Consider the following 22,895-nt stretch of genomic DNA (forward strand, 5'->3'; position numbering starts at 1 on the left):
AACAGCACCGAAGAAAATAAATTAAAAATAGTAAGAAAAGGGCAATTGACTTTTATCATGCAGAAACTCTGAAAATAACTCTAAACTGGTCTGAAAAAGCAATGAAGAATATTTATTTTTGGAGTTAGATCAATTCTAAAATGTTGGATTTAAAGAAATCCAATTTCATTCTCTACCTATTTTAATATTTTATTACTGGTTAGTCATTTAAATGATATGAAGTTGCAGAATAAAAAGATAACGTTAATAAAACTGTATTTTTAAAAAAATAGCACCAAAAAATACAAATAAAAAAGAGTAAGAATAAATCATACTTCTGTATCATCCCTACAATTCAAGTCAATCAACCTGCATACACAGATCTCAACTGAAATGCTTTGTTTAAATAAAGAACCATATTATGTATACTTTTTGAATTTTGACCATCCAGGAAATATGTTATTTTAATATAGGGATCCCAAAATGTCATTCATCTATCTTCGGTCTAAAATACTGATCTCTTTCTTATATAATTGACATTCAAATAATAGATGTACTTTGTCTATCTCTGGAACTCGGCAAATATAAGTCTGTTTATTATAAGGGTCTTGGTTAAATCTTCCATTCTGCCAAGCGGCTGAAATCCTGCTTAAGTCCACCTTAAGATGTTAGACATTTCTGCACATTTGCCAATTTGGAAATACATTTGTAGCAGCTCATCCATTTCCATGTGCCATCCTCACTGAGCATGGCTGTATCATTCTCAGCTTCAATATCTGATTTTTTTTTTGTGCAGCAACCTTTTTTGGCCTGTTCTGCAGTTGCATGAGAGATGGGAAGACCACAGCTCCCAATATAATTTCTCAGTTGTACAAGCCAGGAACTGAATGAATGAATTGAAATTTGGTTTCTTCTATAAGAAGAATTTGGGGAGTCTGTCAGTTTCCATAGATTTAAAGTAACACCAATAATTTGACACAGAGCCTAAGACAGAATATTGAGGTGAAACACCTGCATGTAGATCAGTGGTGGGATTCAGCTGGTTTGCACCACTTTGGCAGAACCGGTAGCTAATTTTTTTGTTGCCCAGGCCCAGAATGGACTTCCAGAATTGCCATCCACAGAGAGAACCAGTTGTTCACATATTTGAATCCCACCACTGATGTAGATGTAGTTTCACTGAGGACTACACCCTGAGTGCTCTTGTGTGGGAACGGCCAGAATTTGGCCTCCCAAGAATTTGGTTTCTCAGCCTTCAGCTTTTCCAAACCCCCTTAATTGGCCTTCACGTGGGTTACAGTGAAGAGCATACTCTCCTGACTCACAGGCAGGCTGGCATGTGGGAGGTTTGGGAAATGCTATGATAAAGGTTTCACATATAGTATCTTGTTTTTGTATGATCTCATAGGCACCTGAGAAATTCTTACTAGGTATCCAATTATTTCTATGTATCCTATGTTGTATGAGATTGATGGAGTTTTTTGTAATGTTGGAGGTGAATAAAAGTTCAGCGGGCAGTGCTCAGGAGGTTTTTTTCTGGAGACGAAAAGTTTGGGCCAAGCTATAGTGGAACGTGCACATCGTACATTTAAAGCTTTGTTGTTTAAACATTTAAAAGAAAGGGGAATTACTCCCTCAGATCTTAAATCTTTGATTCCAGTATTGTTATTTACTTTGAATCATTTAATGATCACTAATCAAGCTTATACTCCTGCAGAGAAACATTTTAGGAAGGAGCTTCCCCTGGAGCGACCACAAGTGCTATATAAGGAGCTGCCCGAGCCAACCTGGAAGGGACCAGCTGAATTGATTACTTGGGGAAGGGGGTATGCATCTGTTCTTACTCCTACAGGACCGGTGTGGGTGCCTGCCAGGTGTGTGAAGCCATTCCGAGCCAAACATGAGCTGGCACCAGAGGCTGAGCAGTCCGCTCCCAGAGTTCAATCCAGCCCTGACATTGAACCTGAACCCGATGGGTGAAACACCACGAAGGCGTAAAAGACCTTCGCGGCCAGCAGGAACTCAGCCACCAGTGACATGGGGAATGTTAAAAACACTCAGAGCAGATGCTCTTCGTGACCTTACTGCTGCGCAGCTAGAGCCGACCCCATAACTATTCCTGTCGGCATTTATCGCACGACTTAACACCAATTCAGCACCTGGACTGTTGCTGTGTTTTTTGGTTTTTTTTATCCCTTCAGCTGTAGGAATTCATGAAGATTTAGCAAATAGAGGACAATTCAATTTGTGGCTACAACTGGCCAATATTTCTGGTCAGAGTAATTTTTGCTTAAAAATGTCTGCCTTTGCTCATGAAGTTACTAGTTCTTGCATTGTTCCTGTCTGTGCTCCAGCTACTACTATTCAAAATTATACTCTTTTTGCCAATTTTAATATATCCACCACCTATGATACAATGTATTCTTAGGGCTCTCCAACTTATAGACTTAGAAAAAATGCTTTTTCTATGGCTAACAGATTTAGCTTCGCTTAAACATTTATTTGTTTATGGTATCTTTATAGTTATATTGATTAGTTTGTGTTGCTGTATCCAATGTATTCCCTCTTTGCTAGCATTGTGCCGTTCGCTTATTGTTAAACGATCCCACACCTCTACCTTCAACGCCAAAGATTTACACGTTATGCAAGCTTATCTCAAACATTCTGCTTCTGTCATTAAACAAAAAAAGGGGACATGTGGGAATGGCCAGAATTTGGCCTCCCAAGAATTTGGTTTCTCAGCCTTCAGCTTTTCCAAACCCCCTTAATTGGCCTTCACATGGGTTACAGTGAAGAGCATACTCTCCTGACTCACAGGCAGGCTGGCATGTGGGAGGTTTGGGAAATGCTATGATAAAGGTTTCACATATAGTATCTTGTTTTTGTATGATCTCATAGGCACCTGAGAAATTCTTACTAGGTATCCAATTATTTCTATGTATCCTATGTTGTATGAGATTGATGGAGTTTTTTGTAATGTTGGAGGTGAATAAAAGTTCAGCGGGCAGTGCTCAGGAGGTTTTTTTCTGGAGACGAGGCTGCCTGGCTGGTTCAAGGCATCTCTATCAACCTGGGTCTGAATTCTTCCCTCTACTTCTGAATTCCTTTCTCTTCACTCTTGGCCAGCCAAACTCTCTCTCAAGTTTACTTGTTCTTTAGCAATATATATATATATTTTCATCTACCCATTTCAATTCTACTTAAGAGGATCTGAACATATACTTTAGCCACAATATCTACTAGACTAATGGGCCTGTAATTGCTAGGCTCCTTTTTATTCCATTTTTAATATATAGAAATTACTATAGCCATCTTCAACCCAACTGAATATAATAGGAATTATTGATACAGCGTTGAATGAACCTGCCAATAGAAGGCATCACAACTGGGGATATTTTTTGAATAATTCAGCTAGCCGAAAGTCCTCCCCAGAGGACTTTTATGATGAATTTCATCATGAATATTATAGGGTTAGAAAATAGTTGACATATTGGCTAATTTGCTTGTAATTTTTAAAATAAAGTGATTAATTAATGATAATGGACCCTAGAAGTTTTATAAGTCAAATGTGTGTTATCAGCTATAGGAAAGACAATCCATTTAAATTCTTTTCACAGATCTGTGATTTGTTTACCATTGAACATATTATTTTTTGTTGAGATTATATACAAAAGGTGAGGTTCCCACCTCTGCTTCACCTAACTTTTGTACAGAAGACAAACACAGAATGAAGCAGAAGACTATGATGATGATGATCATGATGATCATGATGTAATAGAAGGATATCACTGCTGTGATCCTTCATTCCTCTACACTGTGGATACCAATCCCTAACCATCATACCTACAACATCGTCATGATAACCAGTTCTTCAGTTCTGAAGTGAAATTATGGTTGGATCTATCACGCACCAACCCAGCATCCCACTCAATTTACTTACAGAAAAAGGTAAATAAATACATACCTGAGGGACTTTGTAGGTCCCTCCTAGTGTTGACATCTCATTGGAGATATCTTCAGGAGCTGCATCAATAAGAATTAAAATGTTGTCCTTCCTTCCACAGCTGTAGTTGGGAACATTGGCTTCTCCAGTAGAGAGCATGTCCAGCAAGGCTTCTGAAGTCCCGAGTATGTTCAAATAGTTGTCATGGATGTTGTAGCCAAGTGTAAGATTTTGCACAATCCAGAGAGCCTTGCTGTTCATTTGAATATTAAAAATGTAGCGTAGTATTCTTAACTTATCAAAAGGTAAACTAAGGTTAAAAAAATGTTCACGTTAATATCAGCATCAACAGCAATAACAAAATATTTTTTTAAAAAATTTAATCCTTTTTGTCTCCACAAGCCTTCTGAGTCTTAAGCCAACATTTATCTAAAACTGGAAACAAATGATAGCTACCCATCACCATTTCATTTTAATGAGTTATGGGGAGATGGGGTGGACAAAGTTTTCCATTAAGTTTAAGAACTGCAAATAAACCATTATTTAAAGCAGTCCTAATTTTCACCTATCTGGTAACCAGGATTCAAAATAATTCAATCATTAAAGTAGAACCATTATAATAGAAAAAGAATATTTTATATGTGACATCAATCTCTATAAAAATCAGACATTGAATATGAGTCAGTGGTTATTAAAAAAATGGAAATAGGTTGTGCGGATGCAACCCTTTTATACCAAATTCTGTATTCGAGTGATAACTCAGGATTGGATTGGGAAAAAAATGTAATCTGGACTGTTTTAAGGGTGGTTTTTTCCCCCCCTCCAATTTGTCTTGGAATTTTTTCTAGAAAATAAGCCAAAAGAGAGAAACAACAGAAATCAAAATAATCAGGCAGGTACTGCAATATTGGCATAAGTGAAATCAGAAAAGGAGAGTGTCAAAATTGTGAATGGAGGGAACGCAACGCCATCACTCTGAATGACTTACGAGTGAGGCTGACTAGAAGGAGCCATGTTGAAAGGCAATACTGGTGTACGCAGTATTTTTGTTCCAGTGCTGATCATACTTATGACATGGTCTCCTGGCCTGTAATAGCTCCATTGTTTCTTTCCATCGTGGTGCTCAAAGTTCAACAGGCACTTCATTCTAGGCTTCCCGGAGACTGGCAGGGACACCAGGAGCATCAGAAGTGGAAGCAGGAGGTACATAATTTACAGAGCTGAATCAATCTCCTTCCTGTTTCTAAACAAGAACAAGAAAAGTTAGATGGTTCAAAGCACCCTATCCAGTAGCTTTCCTGATTTTGACCGAGACAAACTAAGCTTCATCTGGAAAGGAGAGAAAGGTACACACAAGAGCAAAGTCTCTGCCTATCCCTTATCTTGTGCCACACACAGCACGATTTGAGGCATTTATCTTTTTCTGAGGCAAGATCCCTTCCATGTTGCTTCAGTCAGATGTTTACCTCAAAGGCAGCCACTGGAGAAGGAGCAGAAGAGGTCCAAAAGAACAGAACTGTGAAAATTACAGTGAGAAGCAACTTCTCCTCTGGGGATCCTAAACTTCCTAGGCCTAGGGCCTCCCCTTGCAGAGAAAAGCATGATAGTAGGAATCACAAATTCACCCCTGGGGGATATTGTTCTGTAGTGCTTGTGTGTCATAACATGTTCAGAAAGTGATAATGGAGGGAGATAGTTCAACAGCCAAATAATGACATTTGCTTTCCTTCAGTGTGATATCTTCTGTTCAGAGACCACTGGAGACAATGTCGGCCAGAGCAAGGAAGCAACGGCATTTTAAGTTGGTGGCATTTAACTCTAGTGCTGCCTGTCCTCTAATGCCAATTAAGTAATCAATAGCCTTGAACCCAGCTTAATGTTAAGAGTAGGCCCTGTTTGGGATTTTCTTTTCTATTAGATCTCCATATATGAATCCGAATCGGAGATCGTTTTAAAATTGCTTGGGATTGAAGTAAATGTTATTTACCTTGTTTTTCTGGGAATATCCATTTTTCGATGAGAGCTGACTAAGAGCAGGAAAAAGAGAGTTTGTGGACTTTCCCCATTTGGGTAATAAGGATAAAGTTATAGAGTGGATTGAACGATTTATTTATTTATTTATTCCTTGATGCTCTCTCTGTTGTGCTTCCATATTTGTGTAAGCACTGAGAAACTGCATTTTGAAGGTTTTTTTAAAAATTTTTACTAAATTTACAGAGGGCTATGAGGTCTACACAGGGATGTGGTGGCTCAGTGAGTTACGACGCTGAGCCTGTCGATCAGAAGGTCAGCAGTTTGGCAGGTCAAATCCCGAGTGCCACGTAGCAGAGTGAATGCCTGTTACTCATTCCAGCTTCTGCCAAACTAGCAGTTCGAAAGTCCGTGCACCTTTGGCGTCTAGTCATGCCGGCCACATAACCACGGAGACGTCCTCGGACAAGCGCTGGCTCTTCGGCTTTGAAACGGAGATGAGCACCACCCCCTAGAGTTGGAAACGACTAGCACGTATGTGCAGGGGAACCTTTACCTTTACCTTTATGAGGTCTACAGTTGTGATGGTGGCAAATCCCACAACAGGGTCCATGTTGCGACATGATTTCTTGGCACATCCTCCCAGAAACTGGTTTAGTGGGACCTTCTGTACCCTCTTCTTTGACTTCAGGGTATGTTAATATGACCTGCTTATTCTCTTGGTCAGACAAATTGTACTGCAGGCTGAGTTGATGGAGCCTTGGTAACTACTTGTTCCCATTCTTCCCTTTGCTGGTTTTGGAAATTTCTGGGTCTTGTTTGTGCTTAGATTTCCACTACTGCTATTGAAGCCCCAGGAAGCTTTGTTGCTTAATTCCTCAAGAGCTCCTTCCCATCAAGGAGAAAGTCTTGGGCTTCATCAAGATCTGGCCTGTTAATCAGAATCTGGTAAGACTGTTGCTTTATTTGTCTGGGCAGCTCCCTACCTTGCTCCATTCTGCAGAAGCTGGGTGCTTATTCCTAGCAGAAGTCTTCACAAGGTCTTTTAAGGCAGGGCTTTTCAACTTTTTCACCCATTGTACCACTTTTAGGATATGGCAACATCCGAGTACCACCAGTCGCCTAGCATGGTGTCAAAAACGTGATGGCCAAAAAAAAAAAAAGAAAAAGGAAAAAAGTGATGAAGTACAGGTAGTCCTCAACTTACAACAGTTCGCTTAGTGACTGTTTGAAGTTACAATGGCACTGAAAAAAGTGCCCCCCCCAAGCCACAGCCGAGTAAGACACCTGCCTGCCCACCTGGCAGCGCTCTTCCTCCTGTCCGAGGTTTTCATTGTTGTGAGCATTTCTGTTGAGGATTAACAGCGGGGGTGGGGTGGGTGGGGTGTTTGGTTTTTATTCCCCCCCCCCCATCTGCTGGGTGGTTGCAGCAGGTTTTGGTCACTTCACATGACCCTGGGACACTGTGACCATCATAAATATGAATCAGTTGCCAAGCATCTGAATGTAAATCACAACACCCTGGAGATGCTGCAACATTCCAGCTGATCGGCGCTTCTTCTGGGATGAGCAGAAGTGTCAGGATCAGCACCGAACTCCAGCTGGAGCCTGGCACTGATCCTGATGCTTCCGCTGAGCCCTGACAGCCCTGTAGCTCCAGCCGTCTCTTGCTCAGGCTTGTGCGGTGCTGCCACCGGTTCAGCTCATTCCCCTCCCCTGCTACCACTTTTCTAGGATGGTCACGTACCACCTGCCAGGTGCCAATGTACCACAGGTGGTACCCGTACCACTGGTTGAAAAGCCCTGTTCTAAGATTTTGATTTTTAGTTCTTGTACAGCATGCTTTTGCTGCTATTCTTTTTCCCTTTCTACACTTTCCTTCAGTTCAGCCAAAGTCCCTCTTAATTCCACCATTTGGCTTTTTTACAGCAGGTAATCAGCCTGCAAACCATGATGGCTGATTTTGAGTTGCACCAAGTTTCTGTTTAAAGAGGATTTCTCCAATCACAACTGTCTGAGAAGCTGATCCATTTGGGTCAGCTCAACCCCCAATACTACTGCCAACACTGCAGACAAATCTTTCTGTTTCTTTTAGCTCTCCCCTCTCACTCAAAACACCAGTTTTCCCTTTTAGGCCAAGGTGTAATATGGTCCCACTCCTTCCAGATAAGATATGTAATCTCCCCAAAAAACTGACCCAGATACTCCAGGAACAAAAGGACTATACAACTGCACCATCCACACAAGAAGAAGAAGAAGAAGATCCATCAGATCCCTCTATACTAGACATGTCAAACACAAGGCCCAGGGGCCAGATCTGGCCCGCAAAGTGGTTTCATGTGGCCCACGAAGCCATCCTGGAAACAGTGAGGGAACGGCCCCCACTGCCTTGGCCCTGGCCCAGAGACCCTCCTTCTGCCAGAGACCTTCAGATCTGTCCCACTCCTGCCCAGGCCCCCATAGGCACCCTTGATGCGAAAGATGTAGAGCTGGCCATGCCCATTCAGTGGGCCATACGCATTCTAGCCACGCCCACCCAGTAGGCCATACGCACTCTAGCCATGCCCACCCAGTAGGCCACACCCACCCTGGCCACACCCACCCGGCCTCCTGAGGGCAACCGCAATGCTGATGTGGCCCTCAATGAAATTGAGTTTGACACTCCTGCTCTATACCAATTATCCATGGAGATTCTCAGTCATCCAGGTCACATTTATCTGAAAGGTGCTTTTTCATGAGGCAACTGGACTTCCTTGCTTTTCTTTGAGGACGTTTTACTTCTCATCCAAGAACATGGATGAGGAGCGAAATTTCTTCAAAGAAAAACAAGAAAGTCCAATTGCCTCATGAAAAAGCACCTTTGGGATCCCTCTGAACCAGTTTCTGCATGTTTATGGGGGGAAAATCAGGACACACCATTCTCCACACTGTGGGTACTGTTACGTATTGAGTTGTCAGCTCTCATCCAAAACTTGGTTTTCTAGAACAGGTGGGAAAAGAAATTTCACTTCAGGCATGAGCAATTTTAAAATCAGCTGCAATTCGGGGTTAATATGTGAAGATCTAACAGTAAAGAAAATCACAAGAAGGCCTTACACTTAACACTAGGGAGTGTTCAGGTGTACTGATTGCTTCCTTGTCTTTGGAGACAAGATACCACATTGAAAGACAGCAGAAGTCAGTTACCTGGGTATTGAATTATCTTCATCAAGCAATACTTTCTGGACAAGACCTGACAGGAAGGAGCACAGCTATAACAGAACAGTGTCCCAAGAGGTGTACCTGTGATTTTTTTTCCACTAACATGCTTTTGTCCAGGTACCTTTCTACATGTGGAGCCCTATAGAAGTTTAAATCCCTAGAGGAGAAGTTAATGATTACAATCAATCACCATTCTGGTTTTTGAGACCTCTTCTGCTACTTCTCCAGTGAGTGCCTTTGATGTAAACATCACACTGAAGCAACATGGAAGGGATCTTGCATCAGAAGAGGATAAATGCCTCAGGTTATGCTCTTTGTGGCACAATTTTGGGAGAGGCATGTGCTCCTGAATGCACCTCTCTCCTTTCCAGGTGAAGCTCAATATGACTCTGTCTGAATCGGGAAAGCCACTGGCATTTCCAGTTAGTGAGAATGCTTTGAATTCTTCCAATTCTTCTCCTTCTTCTTGTTTGGAAACAAAAAAAAGGACTGATTCAGTCTTATGAATTATGAATCTCTGGGTTCTGCTTTTGATGCTGCTGATCTCCCAGCCAGTCTGTGGGAAGCTTAGAATGAAGTGCCCGCTAAGTTTGGAGGAGGAAGATAGAACAAAGCCATGGAGCTATTATAAGCCAGGAGACCATTTCATTAGTGTGGTCATCACTGCAACAGTAATATCTCATTTAACATTGCCTTTCGACATGGCTCCTAATACACAATCACATTTGTAAGTCATTCAGTGTGATGGAGTTGCATTCCCTCCATCTGTAGTTTTAACACTCTCTTTATTTTCTTCATATTTTACTTACTCCTACTGTATATTGCAGGACCTGTTAGGCATATGGTGCTAGCCTACAATGTTGGGTTGAAAATATATTAACCATAATGCTATGTCTTTAAGAAGTTAATTGGCCAATGGGTGTGTAAGTGTTCTCATGGCCATAAGAGTAAGCTAGTAACGTAGCTTCTCTCTCTCTCTGAATTCACTGATCTCTACTATTACTGTTTTTGCTCTGCTGTTGGTTTAGTACTGTTGTAAACCTGAACTGTGTATTGACCTCTGGACTGGTAAGAAGATTTTGTATTTTGTATTACTCCTTGGACTGTTGCTATTGTGTATGACCTGGACTGTTTATTTTTGACTGTGCATTTTTGTTCTTACACCACCTCAAAGTAAAATACTTTTTGCTTTTACAACTCAGTGTACTCCTGTGTGTGACTCTTACTGCTCTCAGTACCCTTCCTTGTCTGTGCAACTCTTTGGTAGCACAAGGAGACCTCTGCAAAACAAATTCCTTAACAGGACCCGTCTAATTTCCTGAATCAATTTAATTTCCATAGCTTCCCTTTTTTGTCTTCTTTATTGTAAGAGTCTGAAATCCAAGGATGTGACAGAAAAATATCTGAAACGAGTCCAGGTTATTTTCCTCACCCCATCCAGGCCTTCATTCATCACTTGAATACTGACTTTTGTTTATAGTAATTATTGAAAAGGTTGTAGTTGCCCCTGCAAAGCCCATTTCCATATTTTTATAACCGCTGACTGACATTCTTATAAAATGGAGGTTGACTTGATGTCAGAGTTTCTTTTCTGAGTCACTTAGGAAACCTTTTCTTCATGGTGGAGAAACCTTTTCTTCATGGTGGAGCCTTGGTGGAGCAGTGGGCTAATGCCTCCTTAAGTAACACCAGCTGCCTGCAATTAGTGCAGGTTCGCATCCCACCAGGCTCAAGGTTGACTCAGCCTTCCATCCTTCCGAGGTAGGTAAAATGAGGACCCAGATTGTTGGGGGCAATTAAGCTGACTTTGTAATAATGCCGCTTGGGGGTGGGGGCGAAAGCCCTAATAAGCAGGCATATACATAGAATGAAGGCTACTGCTAAGCTTGTAAGCCGCCCTGAGTCTTCGGAGAAGGGCGGGATATAAATGGAATAAAAATAAAAATAAAATAAAAAATAAATTTTATGATGGCTCTAGTTTTAATGAATGGATGATACTGAATGCTGGTTACTGGAGAATTGAAAATTAGGAATGCTACCAACAATGATGCTTTGTATTTGTGATTCTTAACGCTAATGGAGAACTATCAATAGTCCATATTCTCAACTCTCATACAAATTAAATGGTGATAGCAGATGTCTGTGGTTATGAATCAGTATCAGCTTAAAACTTAATAAGTTTGTGGAGACAAAGAGGAATAAATGTTTTATTATTTCTATTAATGATGATGACAATAATATGAATATTTTTACAGTAGTTTATCTACTCATCAGTCTAGAATCCTCCAGTACATTTTTGCCATTCAAGTTGTAAATAGGAACCCCCAGCTTCTACACAATCTCACTCTTGGACACAACATCCATGACAACTATTTGAACACATTTGGTACTTCAGATGCCTTGCTGGACATGCTCTCGACTGGTGAAGCCAACGTTCCGAACTTCAGCTGTGGAAGGAAGGACAACCTTTTGGCTCTTCTTGATGGAGCTGACAGGGACATCTCCATCCAGATGTCAACATTAGTAGGCACCTACAAAGTCGCACAGGTTTGAGTGTGTTTTTCTCTATCTGATAAAGTGAGTGGGGTGTTGGTGCTTGAACAACAGATCCAATCGTATTTACTCTATTGAATTCAAGAGCTGTTTTTTTATCATGAAGGAAATAACTACACTCTTAAATAAATAATAATACTTTTTGCCAAATTCATGGTATTTTCAATAGTGAACAAACCCTTTATTCATGGAAATAATTCCAATGGATTAGCTGATCCACAACTGATTATATATATATATATATATATATATATATATATATATATATATATATATATATATATATATATATATATATATATATATATATATATATATATATATATATATATATATATATATATATATATATATATATATATATATATGTTTGATGGACTCATAGGGATCCTACCATTAATTATCCACTTTATTTAAAAAGTATTACAAACACTTTAGCTAAGATGTTATTTTCAACCTAATATGTTCATGGTCAAATTAATAACAAAAAAAGGCAATAGACCCCCTGGAGTGGACTGAATTAGTTACTGAGTGAACTATTCAAAAATAACCCAACCGACAGGTCCTTCTATTGGCATAAATAAGATACCTGCTGTACAGTATACCAGTTGGGTGGAAGATGGCAATAGTAATTTCTCTATATAAAGAAAAGGATACAAAAAAAGATCCCAGTTATTAGAAACCCATTCACCTAATAGATATTATTGCTAAAATACATGCTGGTTTCCTCTTGAGTCAAATTGAGAGTGGGTAGATGAAAAATGTATTCCTTCCACTAAAACAAGCAAACTTTAGGTAGGGTCAATCCACGGTTGACATAAGCTTTGTGCTGAATCATCTAATTACAAAATATATTGCTTGGGGAAACAATGGTTTACTCCCTTCCTAGAACTCAGCGTAGCATCTGACATGGTGAACGCAGAAATATTGTGGAGGAAATTGATTGCCCTTAAAATGGAACCCAGGCTGTTGACCCTGGGCAAAGCTCTTTGTACAAGCACTTGTTAGAAAGTGTGGTTTGGGCTCAATGGAACCACTCTTTACTAAGGAGTGAAACAAGGGGCATACTTGATTGATTGTTATACAGTCTAGAGCAGACATGTCAAACACAAGGCCCGGGGGCCGGATCCGGCCCGCGAAGTGGTTTCATGTGGCCCGCGAAGCCATCCTGGAAACAGTGAGGGAATGGCCCCCACTGCCTTGGCCCTGGCCCAGAGACCCTCCTTCTGCCAGAGACCCTCAAATCTGTCCCACTCCTGCCCAGGTCCTCATAGGCACCCTTGATGCGAACGATGTAGAGCTGGCCACGCCCACCCAGTAGGCCATACGCACTCTAGCCACACCCACCCAGTAGGCCACGCCCACCCTGGCCATACCCACCTGGCCCCCTGAGGGCAACCGCAATGCTGATGCGGCCCTCAATGAAATTGAGTTTGACACCCCTGGTCTAGAGATTAACAACTTGCCACGACTATCAAAGAATTCTGAAGTACACATGCCTAAGGTACTAAACGCTTACTTGAATACCTTACTATATCCTTATGTTATTATTATCATACTCATAAGTGGGTTGTGTAGGATATATAGAAGACTGGACTCCTAATCTAATAATTATCTCAGTATTAATATATCAAAATAAGTTAAAAATTGTGGTCTTTGGAAAATAATTTCATAGCTATAGATGGCTATTATCATATTTCATTATCTAGGTTAGTCTTTTCTGAGACTGGAGTTTGGCCTCCTCCTCATCAAAGCAGCTCACACAGAGCAAAGGAACCAAAATAAAAACAAAAATCACAACTATCCATGGTCCTTAACCTCAATTAGCAACTTATAAATATATATAAGTTGCTCTTATAGTTTGGGGCTTCAAATTGTTATCACTACTAGAACAAACCCAATCAAAGGATCTGAGAAGTATCTGAGGGAGGGATAACAGGACTTCAGCTGCTACCCTCAGAGCTGAGTTGAGAATTTATGCAATTTGTTGTCTAAAATCAGGGCATATAATTATTAGTGTGAAATTAAAGCTGTAGAAACTGACAGACTCCTACATTTGTATTTGTTAGAACAGAGAAAATTTCAATTAAAGACCTCTTGGAGTGTACAACTGACAAATTACATTAGAGCAGGGGTGTCAAACTCAATTTCATTGAGGGCCGCATCAGCATTGCAGTTGCCCTCAAGGGGCCGGGTGGGCGTGGCCTACTGGGTGGGCGTGGCTAGAGTGCGTATGGCCTACTGGGTGGGCGTGGCCAGCTCTACATCGTTCGCATCAAGGGTGCCTATGAGGGCCTGGGCAGGAGTGGGACAGATCTGAGGGTCTCTGGCAGAAGGAGGGTCTCTGGGCCAGGGCCAAGGCAGTGGGGGCTGTTCCCTCACTGTTTCCAGGATGGCTTTGCGGGCCACATGAAAACACTTCACGGGCCAGATCCGGCCCCCGGGCCTTGTGTTCGACATGTCTGTATTAGAGCTTTGGTTTCCTTGAGTCTTGTACAACTGGATCTAAAACGTTTGCGGCATAAAAATCTGGGATATTGAAGCAGAGAAAGATACAGTTATCCTCAGGAAAGGTGGCACGCTGAAAAGGATGACTCGCTAAGATTATACCTTTGCAATTACTAAGTATTTCAAAGCAGAAATAACCAAACATCACAGGACACTATTTAATAAGATTTAAGCTGATGGACACAGTGAACAAATAAAGAACATTTTCCAAGTTTCTTATAATGAAGAGCTCCCAAGATTTGTATGTTTTATTCTCCTTTTATATGTGGTCTTATTAATATTATGATCTCTACATTCTATATCTTGATATGGCCAAATGACTAATCAACTATAAACTATTTAAAAATGTGCTTGACAACTAAGTGTATTTGCTAAAAGCAAGTACTTTGGACTTAATCTGACACCCAAATATAATATTTATTCTTTATTACTTTTTCAGATGAGTTATGCAACTGGTTTGGTGGCTCTTAGTGATAAAAGTCAATTCCCATTTTTCCACCGGATGGTGCCCAGAGAAGGGATCCAGTACCCAGGAATTATCCAACTGCTCCTCCATTTCAGATGGGTCCTGATTGGTCTCTTTGCTTCAGACACAGAAAATGGAGAGAATTTCATAAGGACTTTTACTCTTACGCTAGTCAGGAATGGAATTTGTGTTGTTATATCACAACGATTCTCAACAACTGGACATACAGCGCCCCTCAGGGATGCCCTCTCTAAGTGGAGACAAGTCAATGTCTTTGTTCACTTCACAGAATATGAATCCTTTGGGGACAGAATTCTTCTTTTCCATTCAACACTTGAAGGTTTGCCAGGACCCATTGAAGGGAAAGTCTGGATCATCTCCCCACTGGTGAAACTGACAATGAGAAGGCACAGATTTTTCAAATATGTCCATAGTATTTGGAACTTTGTTGTCAGGGGGAAAGAAAGACCTAAGGATGATGGCTTTGAACCCATTCTCTTTGTACAACCTGAGTTTCAAGGCCAGTCTTTTCGCTGTTCTTTTTCAAAGCAGCTCTTTTCTGTCAAGGGCCGAAGGAAATGCACCCAGAAAGCACCATTGGAAACTCAAGAGAAAAGGAACGGCAACCAGATACCAAATGATCACCATGTTTACAGTATCATTAAGACCCTGGCCCATGCCTTGAGTGCTGCGTATTCATCCAGGTACAGGTGGATAAGGAAGGCAGGCAAGGAGAGGTTGGTGTCTTCAAGGCTGCAGCCATGGCAGGTATGGGATCCAGACAAAGATGCATCAAAACTAGTTTCTTTGGAGAAGGAATACAGATGAGAGGAAGGAGAAGCTTCTCAGCTTCCTAGTGCCACAAAAGACCAACAGGTTAGGCAACTCTAACTGCTGGGGGTATAATGTTCCATAGAGAGGACATTATGACATACATATTTTGATACTAAACATGGTATTTTTTTTTTAAAAAAAAGAAACATGAATTTGTAATGTATTCCTGTATGTACAGGTTTGTGATCACCATCACAGAATTTTACTTTCAAAAATTTCAAGGAATCCCTGAGAGCATCTAGCCCACTCCCTCCTCTCTGCAGGAATCCCAGTTAAAGGACTAGGACTGGTGTCTCCTCAGTATTTGTCTTAAGACAATCAGTGAAGGGGACACTGAACTTCTCTGGTTTACTGGCTCAACTTCTCTGTTTTGCTAGCTCAACTACTCATCTTTAAAACTGCTTCCTCCTTTTAGGATGTTCTCATTCTGTCAGAAAGTCCTCTCTTTTGACTGAGTTCATTTTAGGTAAAGGTAAAGGTTCCCCCGCACATGCGTGCTAGTCATTTCCGACTCTAGGGGCCGGTGTTCATCTCCGTTTCAAAGCCGAAGAGCCAGCGCTTGTCCAAGGACGTCTCCATGGTCATGTGGCCAGCATGACTAGATGCCAAAGGCGCACGGAACACTGTTACCTTCCCACCGGAGTGGTCCCTATTTTTCTACTTGCATTTTTACGTGCTTTCTAACTGCTAGGTTGGCAGAAGCTGGGACAAGTAACAGGCGCTCACTCTGTTACGCAGCACTCGGGATTCGACTCGCCAAACTGCCGACCTTCTGATGGACAAGCTCAGTGTCCTAACCTACTGAGCCACTGCGTCATTTTACCATGTACCAAACTCTGGAATAACAGCGAAAAGTTATTAAGCTTCCGTGTAACATACTTCGGATATTGGAAAAGTTCTGCATCTACCTTTATCCAACCAACAGATTTTGTAGTTGGAAAAGGTGCTCCCAGACTCCTTCTGATCCTCAGTTCTCATAGACCAGGACGAGGGGTGACATGATAGCAGTGTTCCAATATCTCAGGGGCTGCCACAAAGAAGAGGGAGTCTTCTCCAAGTATGATGCCTGCAAGAGGACCTGGTATTTAATGCAGGTTCTCCCCAGACCAGAACATTCACTTCCTGAGTTTCTTATGGATACATTAGCCTTTCCATAACATCACACATTGACTGCAAATTCAGTTTACAGCCAATGCTATTTTGATATTTTTTTTCTTATCAGTTTTGGCTTCTATTCTTCTTCAAGTACATAATTAATGACTATATCATCCAATTAATTATGTAATGTTATTTAATCATTAAAATACTACTAATATATTAGTATCAGTGATTAGGATACATATATAATACTATCAGAAAAACTACAATTGAAATCAGACTGAAAAATCTACATAGTATCTTCCATCCATTTGTATTTATATGAGATACCATAGTTTATCAAGTACTATTTGCTAAAATGCAGATATTTTCTACTAGATTTCATTTTTGCATTTCTCTCTATCGTGAAATTGATATTTGAATTTGATATCTTTGAATAGACATCAAAGTAGCTTTGCCTAAGAGTTGGTATAAATTGTTCATTAAAAATCATGATTTGTCATCTCTGTCTGCATAAACGTAAATATAGAAGAATAGATGAACTAACTTATTCATGACTATCCCATTTTATGTGGAACACTGAAAAGTATTTAAGTACAATTTTACAAATAGATTTTATCCACTTAATTATCAAACCATCCAGTTCTCACCTAACTAGATTCCTAATAAATAGATCAGGTGGTAGTTTTTAATAATTCACTAAAATCAAGTTATATCACCAGCATTCCCACAATCTATTAAGGAAGTTTAATTATATGTGGGAATGACTTTGGCAATGAAGGAAGAGATGCTTACTAGGAATGATCAGATAAGAGGTAAAGAGACCACAGCTGCTTAAAGGGCAGACAGAGAAAATAGGAAAGGATCCTCCCTAATTTTTCAGCCTTAAAAAGGAGTTGTTGGGAGATTAGCACTTTCAGTCTTGTGAGATTCTATTAATGTAGCCTTACAGTAAAGTAGAATTAGCTCATCTGGTGTAGCTGGGAGAAGATTAACCTGGCAAATTACTTCATGATTAGTCCATTCTTTCCAATAATCTTCCTGTTCTTTTCAAGTAGTTTATGAATAATATCTGTTTGTTTATTTGTAACCTGCTCCAGAATTTACCGTACCTTATAATTGAACAATTTTACCAATGATTTATTTTGCCAATGTACTGTTTATTTTGTCAATATACTGTATCTTTTGAAGATACTGATACATCTTGTTCTCCCTACTAAGCATAATTGCAAGTTAGACAAGTGTAGAAGAAAAATTCAAATGTGAAAGCGCCACATGGAATAAGAAACAAAGTTTTCTTATTTAAAATTCCTGTATGTTCCTATTTTAGTTCCATCCCTTTCTGGAAAAAAATGAGTTTTGCAATCTTTCCAACTTTAAAATGTACTTGGACCAAACTGGAGATGTAAAAGCAGATCTGGACATCATGAGCTGGATTTTTCTCCCCAATGAGGAACCCATCCACAAGCAACTAGGGAGTTTTGAAAGACAGAGACTTATTACCAGTGAAGATGCATTTTTGCAGTTAAAGTTGCTCAACAAGGTAGGGAAAATATTGGACACCATTCTTTGCTTTCCAAAGCCTTTGGACTCATTTCAAATGGGATAAGCTTAGTTACTAAAGAGGATGAACTTCACTAAGAGTTGAATGTGGGGAGTACATTCTTATAGATTTTTAAATGGCTTGGGAGGCTTCAGTAGATTGACCAACGTTTCCTTCAGTTGCTATAATATGGAATACCATTTTAAGCTTATCTACTAACCCTAACCCTAACCCTAACCCTAACTTAATCCAGGGATGCGGTGGCCCAGTGGGTTAGGACGCTGAGCTTGTCAATCAGAAGATCGGCAGTTTGGCGGGTCAAATCCCGAGTGCCGTGTAGCAGAGTGAGCGCCTGTTACTCGTCCCAGCTTCTGCCAAGCTAGCAGTTTGAAAGCATGTAAAAATGCAAGTAGAAAAATAGGGACCACTACGGTGGGAAGGTAACAGCGTTCTGTGCGCCTTTGGTGTCTAGTCATGCTGGCCACATGACCACAGAGATGTCCTCAGACAAATGCTGGCTCTTCGGCTTTGAAACGGAGATGAGCACCAGCCCCTAGAGTTGAAAACGACTAGCACGCATGTGCGGGGGAACCTTTACCTTTACCTTTACTATGTGGTATAGCCATGTCCAACATGGGATGCTGAGTCATGATTCTTTAGGACACAGATCATGCCCTCTGCATTTAGTATCTCCATAAGTGAGAGAGTTCCACACATTCTGGGGATTGTGGTGCTGATAGCATTAACTCGGATTGTTCCTTGCCAAAACTGTGTGTTCAGTGAAGAAGGCAATTCTGTCGGCCAATGGCCAATATTCAGAGTGAATCTGATGAAACTGAATCAAGACAGGATGGGGGTCCTGTGGGACCAAGTTGGAAATAAGCATTAAATTAGGATTCACTTTGTCCTAGAGTTGGACAGTGTCCCATGAAACAACAGGTCCAGGCTCTATGATGTTTTTAAGCAACCCAGACCTGGCCAGTTATCCATGTCTCTTTTTCACCCCACAGAGATGTGCAATAGGCCTTCTACTCTTAGGAAGGAAGTCCAAGGCTTTCAGTTCACATGAAATCATAACAATTTCCCTGATGTGAAAAAAATGTCCTAACTCAGAAAACCACAACTCTGAAACATGTCTTTTACCCAAAGAAAAGCACTTCCTGACATCAGAAGTAATGAGGGACGATTTGAAAGGAAATGCTAGTTAGCTTTAGCCTTTGGCTTGTATCTGAAAACCTTTGAATGCCACCGTTTAACTTGATTGTTAGCTACCTCAAGTCTCTCTGGGCAAAAAGGAGGGTCCCAATATAACTAAGAATAAATGTGTGCCTGTCTTTCCATGCCAATTGTTGTCAAGTTATTATAGTTTTTCAACAGAATGGATCTTTTCTTGGATACCTAGCTGAGCCTTAGAAATATCCCTTTCTGACATGGGGCTCATACTCATGTCCCACTTCCTGACTTACCCTTTTTGATGGACCCATTCCCATGACCTGACCTCCATCTCACTTCACTACAGTTCTAGAAACTAGGCAGTAATTTTCATCAGCAACACAGCCATATAAATTCAACAAATGAATGTACAAACAAACAAAGAAAATCACCTTTCAGGTTGACAGCATTAATTTGCATTGAATTTTTCCTTTGTATCTTAACTGGGATAACTATATCTGAACTGGGAATACTGTATCTGAACTGGGATAACTGGGAGATGGTTTTCGACTACTTTCAAAGTGGAGCAGCTTGGCAATGTTTAACATAGTCTACCGTAGAAGAAATCTTTCTAGAACTTCCTTCTTCACAGTTTTGTTCTACTTTAATAAATATAATGCAATAATCAATTTTCTGTGGATGCTGAGTCCCAATGTATTTTCTTTGGGATTCCTTGTTTTTTTTGCTTAGTCTCTGCCTCAGTCCAAATGCGTGGAAAATTGTCGTCCTGGATTTGTCAAGCAGGCTCAGGAAGGAGAGCCAGTTTGCTGCTACGACTGCATTCCTTGTCCAAAAGGGACCATCTCCACTCAGGAAGGTGGGTGACACTGGAAACCTTGTAAAAATGGATTAATCCAAAGCACTTTGATGACAGTGCATGTTAAAAGATGCATTGAGGCTCAACTGTTCTCCTATTTATTATTAAAATGCCCATTTTTTAAAACTATGGCAAAATATCAAAAAGATCTTGAGAGCAGGGCTAGGAAGAGATAGGAAATTGTGGCAGAACAGGCAAGCTTTACCTCTGCCAGAGAAAACATTTCTTCTCCTTTTTTTAGTTTTTATGGATCCTTCTATATTTACTTTCCTAGGAACATAAGAGGTCTTTGAAATTCGAGGCACTGACTCAAGTTGATCTTTTGAAAAGATTATTGCAATGCATTCTGCATGGGTCTTTTTGTGGGGATCAGTGGGAACGTATCACTGGTCTGAAGTGGTGTGGACACATATAGATGCACCTCCTTACACCCATATTATCACTGATCTGAGTAGCCATTCTAGATTATTAGCAGGACTAGCTTCCTCTGCCAATCAACTAGTTTTTATAAGAGAGACATCATCCTCTATGTTCAGTATATTAAAAAGCGTCAGGTGGCAGCACTCGGGATGTTTGCCGAGGAAGATTAACTTCTTCATGACTTACTTTTAATAAATTAGGTTGCTATGATGGTTCTTTACATTACACAGAAAATATTCCCCATAGGACTTCCCCATATTTTATAGATCTTAGCTATGTGTTGTTGTTTTTTTAGAAAATGACATTCTTCTTATCATTTTTCTGTGGAATTGTTAAGAAATGCATCTTGGAACATTGTCCTATCATCAGGTGTTTTCCCAAGAAGGTATTTCTTGAAAGGTAAAAGTTAAAAATCTTATAGAAATATTGCTTTTGGGTTTTCTCAGATACAGAAAAATGCACCAAATGTCCAGATGATGAATACCCAAATGAGGACCGAGTCCAATGTATCCCCAAAGTTACATCCTTCCTGTCTTATAAAGAACATCTGGGCATCATCCTGGTCTCTTTTGCCCTGCTCTTCTTCCTAATCACAGGCCTTGTTTTAATCATATTCACTAAACACCGAGAAACACCCATTGTCAAAGCCAACAACCGGGATCTCTCCTACATCCTCCTGGTCTCCCTCCTGCTTTGCTTCTTGTCTTCTTTTCTCTTCATTGGTCAACCAAGGAAAGCCTCCTGTCTTCTCCGACAAACAGTTTTCAGCATTATCTTCTCAGCTGCCATTTCTTCTCTCTTGGCCAAAAGCATCACAGTGGTGCTGGCTTTTATGGCCACAAAACCAGGAAATCGAGTGAAGAGATGGTTGGGGAAGACCTTGGCCAACTCCATTGTCCTTTCTTGTTCTGCAGTCCAAATTATCATCTGCTTCATCTGGCTGGGAGTTTCTCCCCCATTCCCTGACTCTGACCTTCACTCCCAGCCTGGGGAGATCATCCTGCAATGCAACGAAGGCTATGCTGTCATGTTCTACATCACCCTCAGCTACATGGGTTTCCTGGCTGGCATCTGCTTCATGGTGGCTTTCCTAGCCAGGAATCTGCCTGGGGCCTTCAATGAAGCCAAGCTGATCACCTTCAGCATGCTGGTCTTCTGCAGTGTCTGGGTGACTTTTGTGCCCACTTACCTGAGCACCAAAGGGAAATACATGGTGGCTGTTCAGGTCTTCTCCATCTTGTCCTCCAATGCTGGTCTGCTGGGCTGTATCTTCATCTCCAAGTGCTACATTATCATTTTGAGGCCTGACCTGAATACAAAGGAGCAGCTTACAACCAGAAGAAATGTAAAAAATTGACAGAGGAACTTCAAGTCTCGACATGTTCCAACAGGCCACAACTAGAAAATGGTCCAAGTTGTTCTCCATATATGAGCGGGCAATGATTTTGCTTGAAACAATTAAAGGGAAGCTGGAAGTGTCCCTAATATTTGTCCAGTGAAATTCCAAGATGTCTACAGAGCTCTGTTGAACCCTCAAGGGAGCATATCTGTCCTCTGCCCTTAGCCTACTTGTGGCCTGAGATACTACATTCAGATTTTTGAAATACGACATTTATACAATGGGAGTCTTGTTGATATGGCAGAAACATAGCCGATATGTACAACACTGACTTATGAACTTAGAACATGAGAGGCAATTATTGGGAAAGTTCCCAATTAAAAACATAAGGAAAGGTTTTATTTTTAAGAACCAAACCATGGTATTTGATCCTGGACCCAGAATGATCAGGGTGATTTGTGGTAAATAAGAAACCATGTAAGAATTTCTACGAGTAAACCACAATAACAGACTGTTAACAGAGTGCTTTGAATTTTAACTTTGCTGTTGTTTAACCTGTTAACTATTTTTTCTTTCATATATGTAATGTATGGACAGATCAGTTGGGTTGCAAATAGATGTACAAACTTATAAATCTGGGACCTGCTTTGCAAGGGGGGGAAGCTCTTATTGTTGCAATAGACTTGTCAGTGTTCAACTAGAGGGGATAATATGTGTTTTTTGTCCTTTATATTTTAATTCATATTTTAATGTTCTGACTTGTTTTGTTTTGTCTCTGTTTAATTTTTTTGGTTTTGAATTTCGTGTTTTAATCTTTTGAATAAAATACATTTGTAAAAAAAAAAAAGAAACGTATGTGGGGGAGGGTCTCTAACAATGCCATTATTTTAGTTGTATCATAGTTTATCTGCACTTGGAGTTCTTTTCATTATTGGACTCAAGAAGGAGGATAATCTGGATTATCCAACTGGTCCACTAAAATATTATAAAGAAGACAGGAGTTAAATACAG

The 22,895-nt window shown here is 40.4% G+C and overlaps 1 protein-coding gene across 1 annotated transcript; it reads left to right on the plus strand.

The window, feature by feature from the left end:
- Positions 1-1,879: 1,879 nt before the first annotated feature.
- LOC308663004 (vomeronasal type-2 receptor 26-like) lies at positions 1,880-21,902 on the plus strand (the record flags this gene model as incomplete). The annotated part of the gene is made up of 5 exons (XM_081319148.1): positions 1,880-1,973; positions 11,403-11,641; positions 14,595-15,389; positions 19,999-20,125; positions 20,992-21,902. 5 exons carry the CDS (start codon positions 1,880-1,882, stop codon positions 21,900-21,902), a joined length of 2,166 nt encoding a protein of 721 aa, XP_081175274.1.
- Positions 21,903-22,895: the final 993 nt, after the last annotated feature.

This window comes from Vipera berus, assembly GCF_964194415.1.
Source record: "Vipera berus genome assembly, chromosome: 2".
NCBI classification, from domain to species: Eukaryota; Metazoa; Chordata; class Lepidosauria; order Squamata; family Viperidae; genus Vipera; species Vipera berus.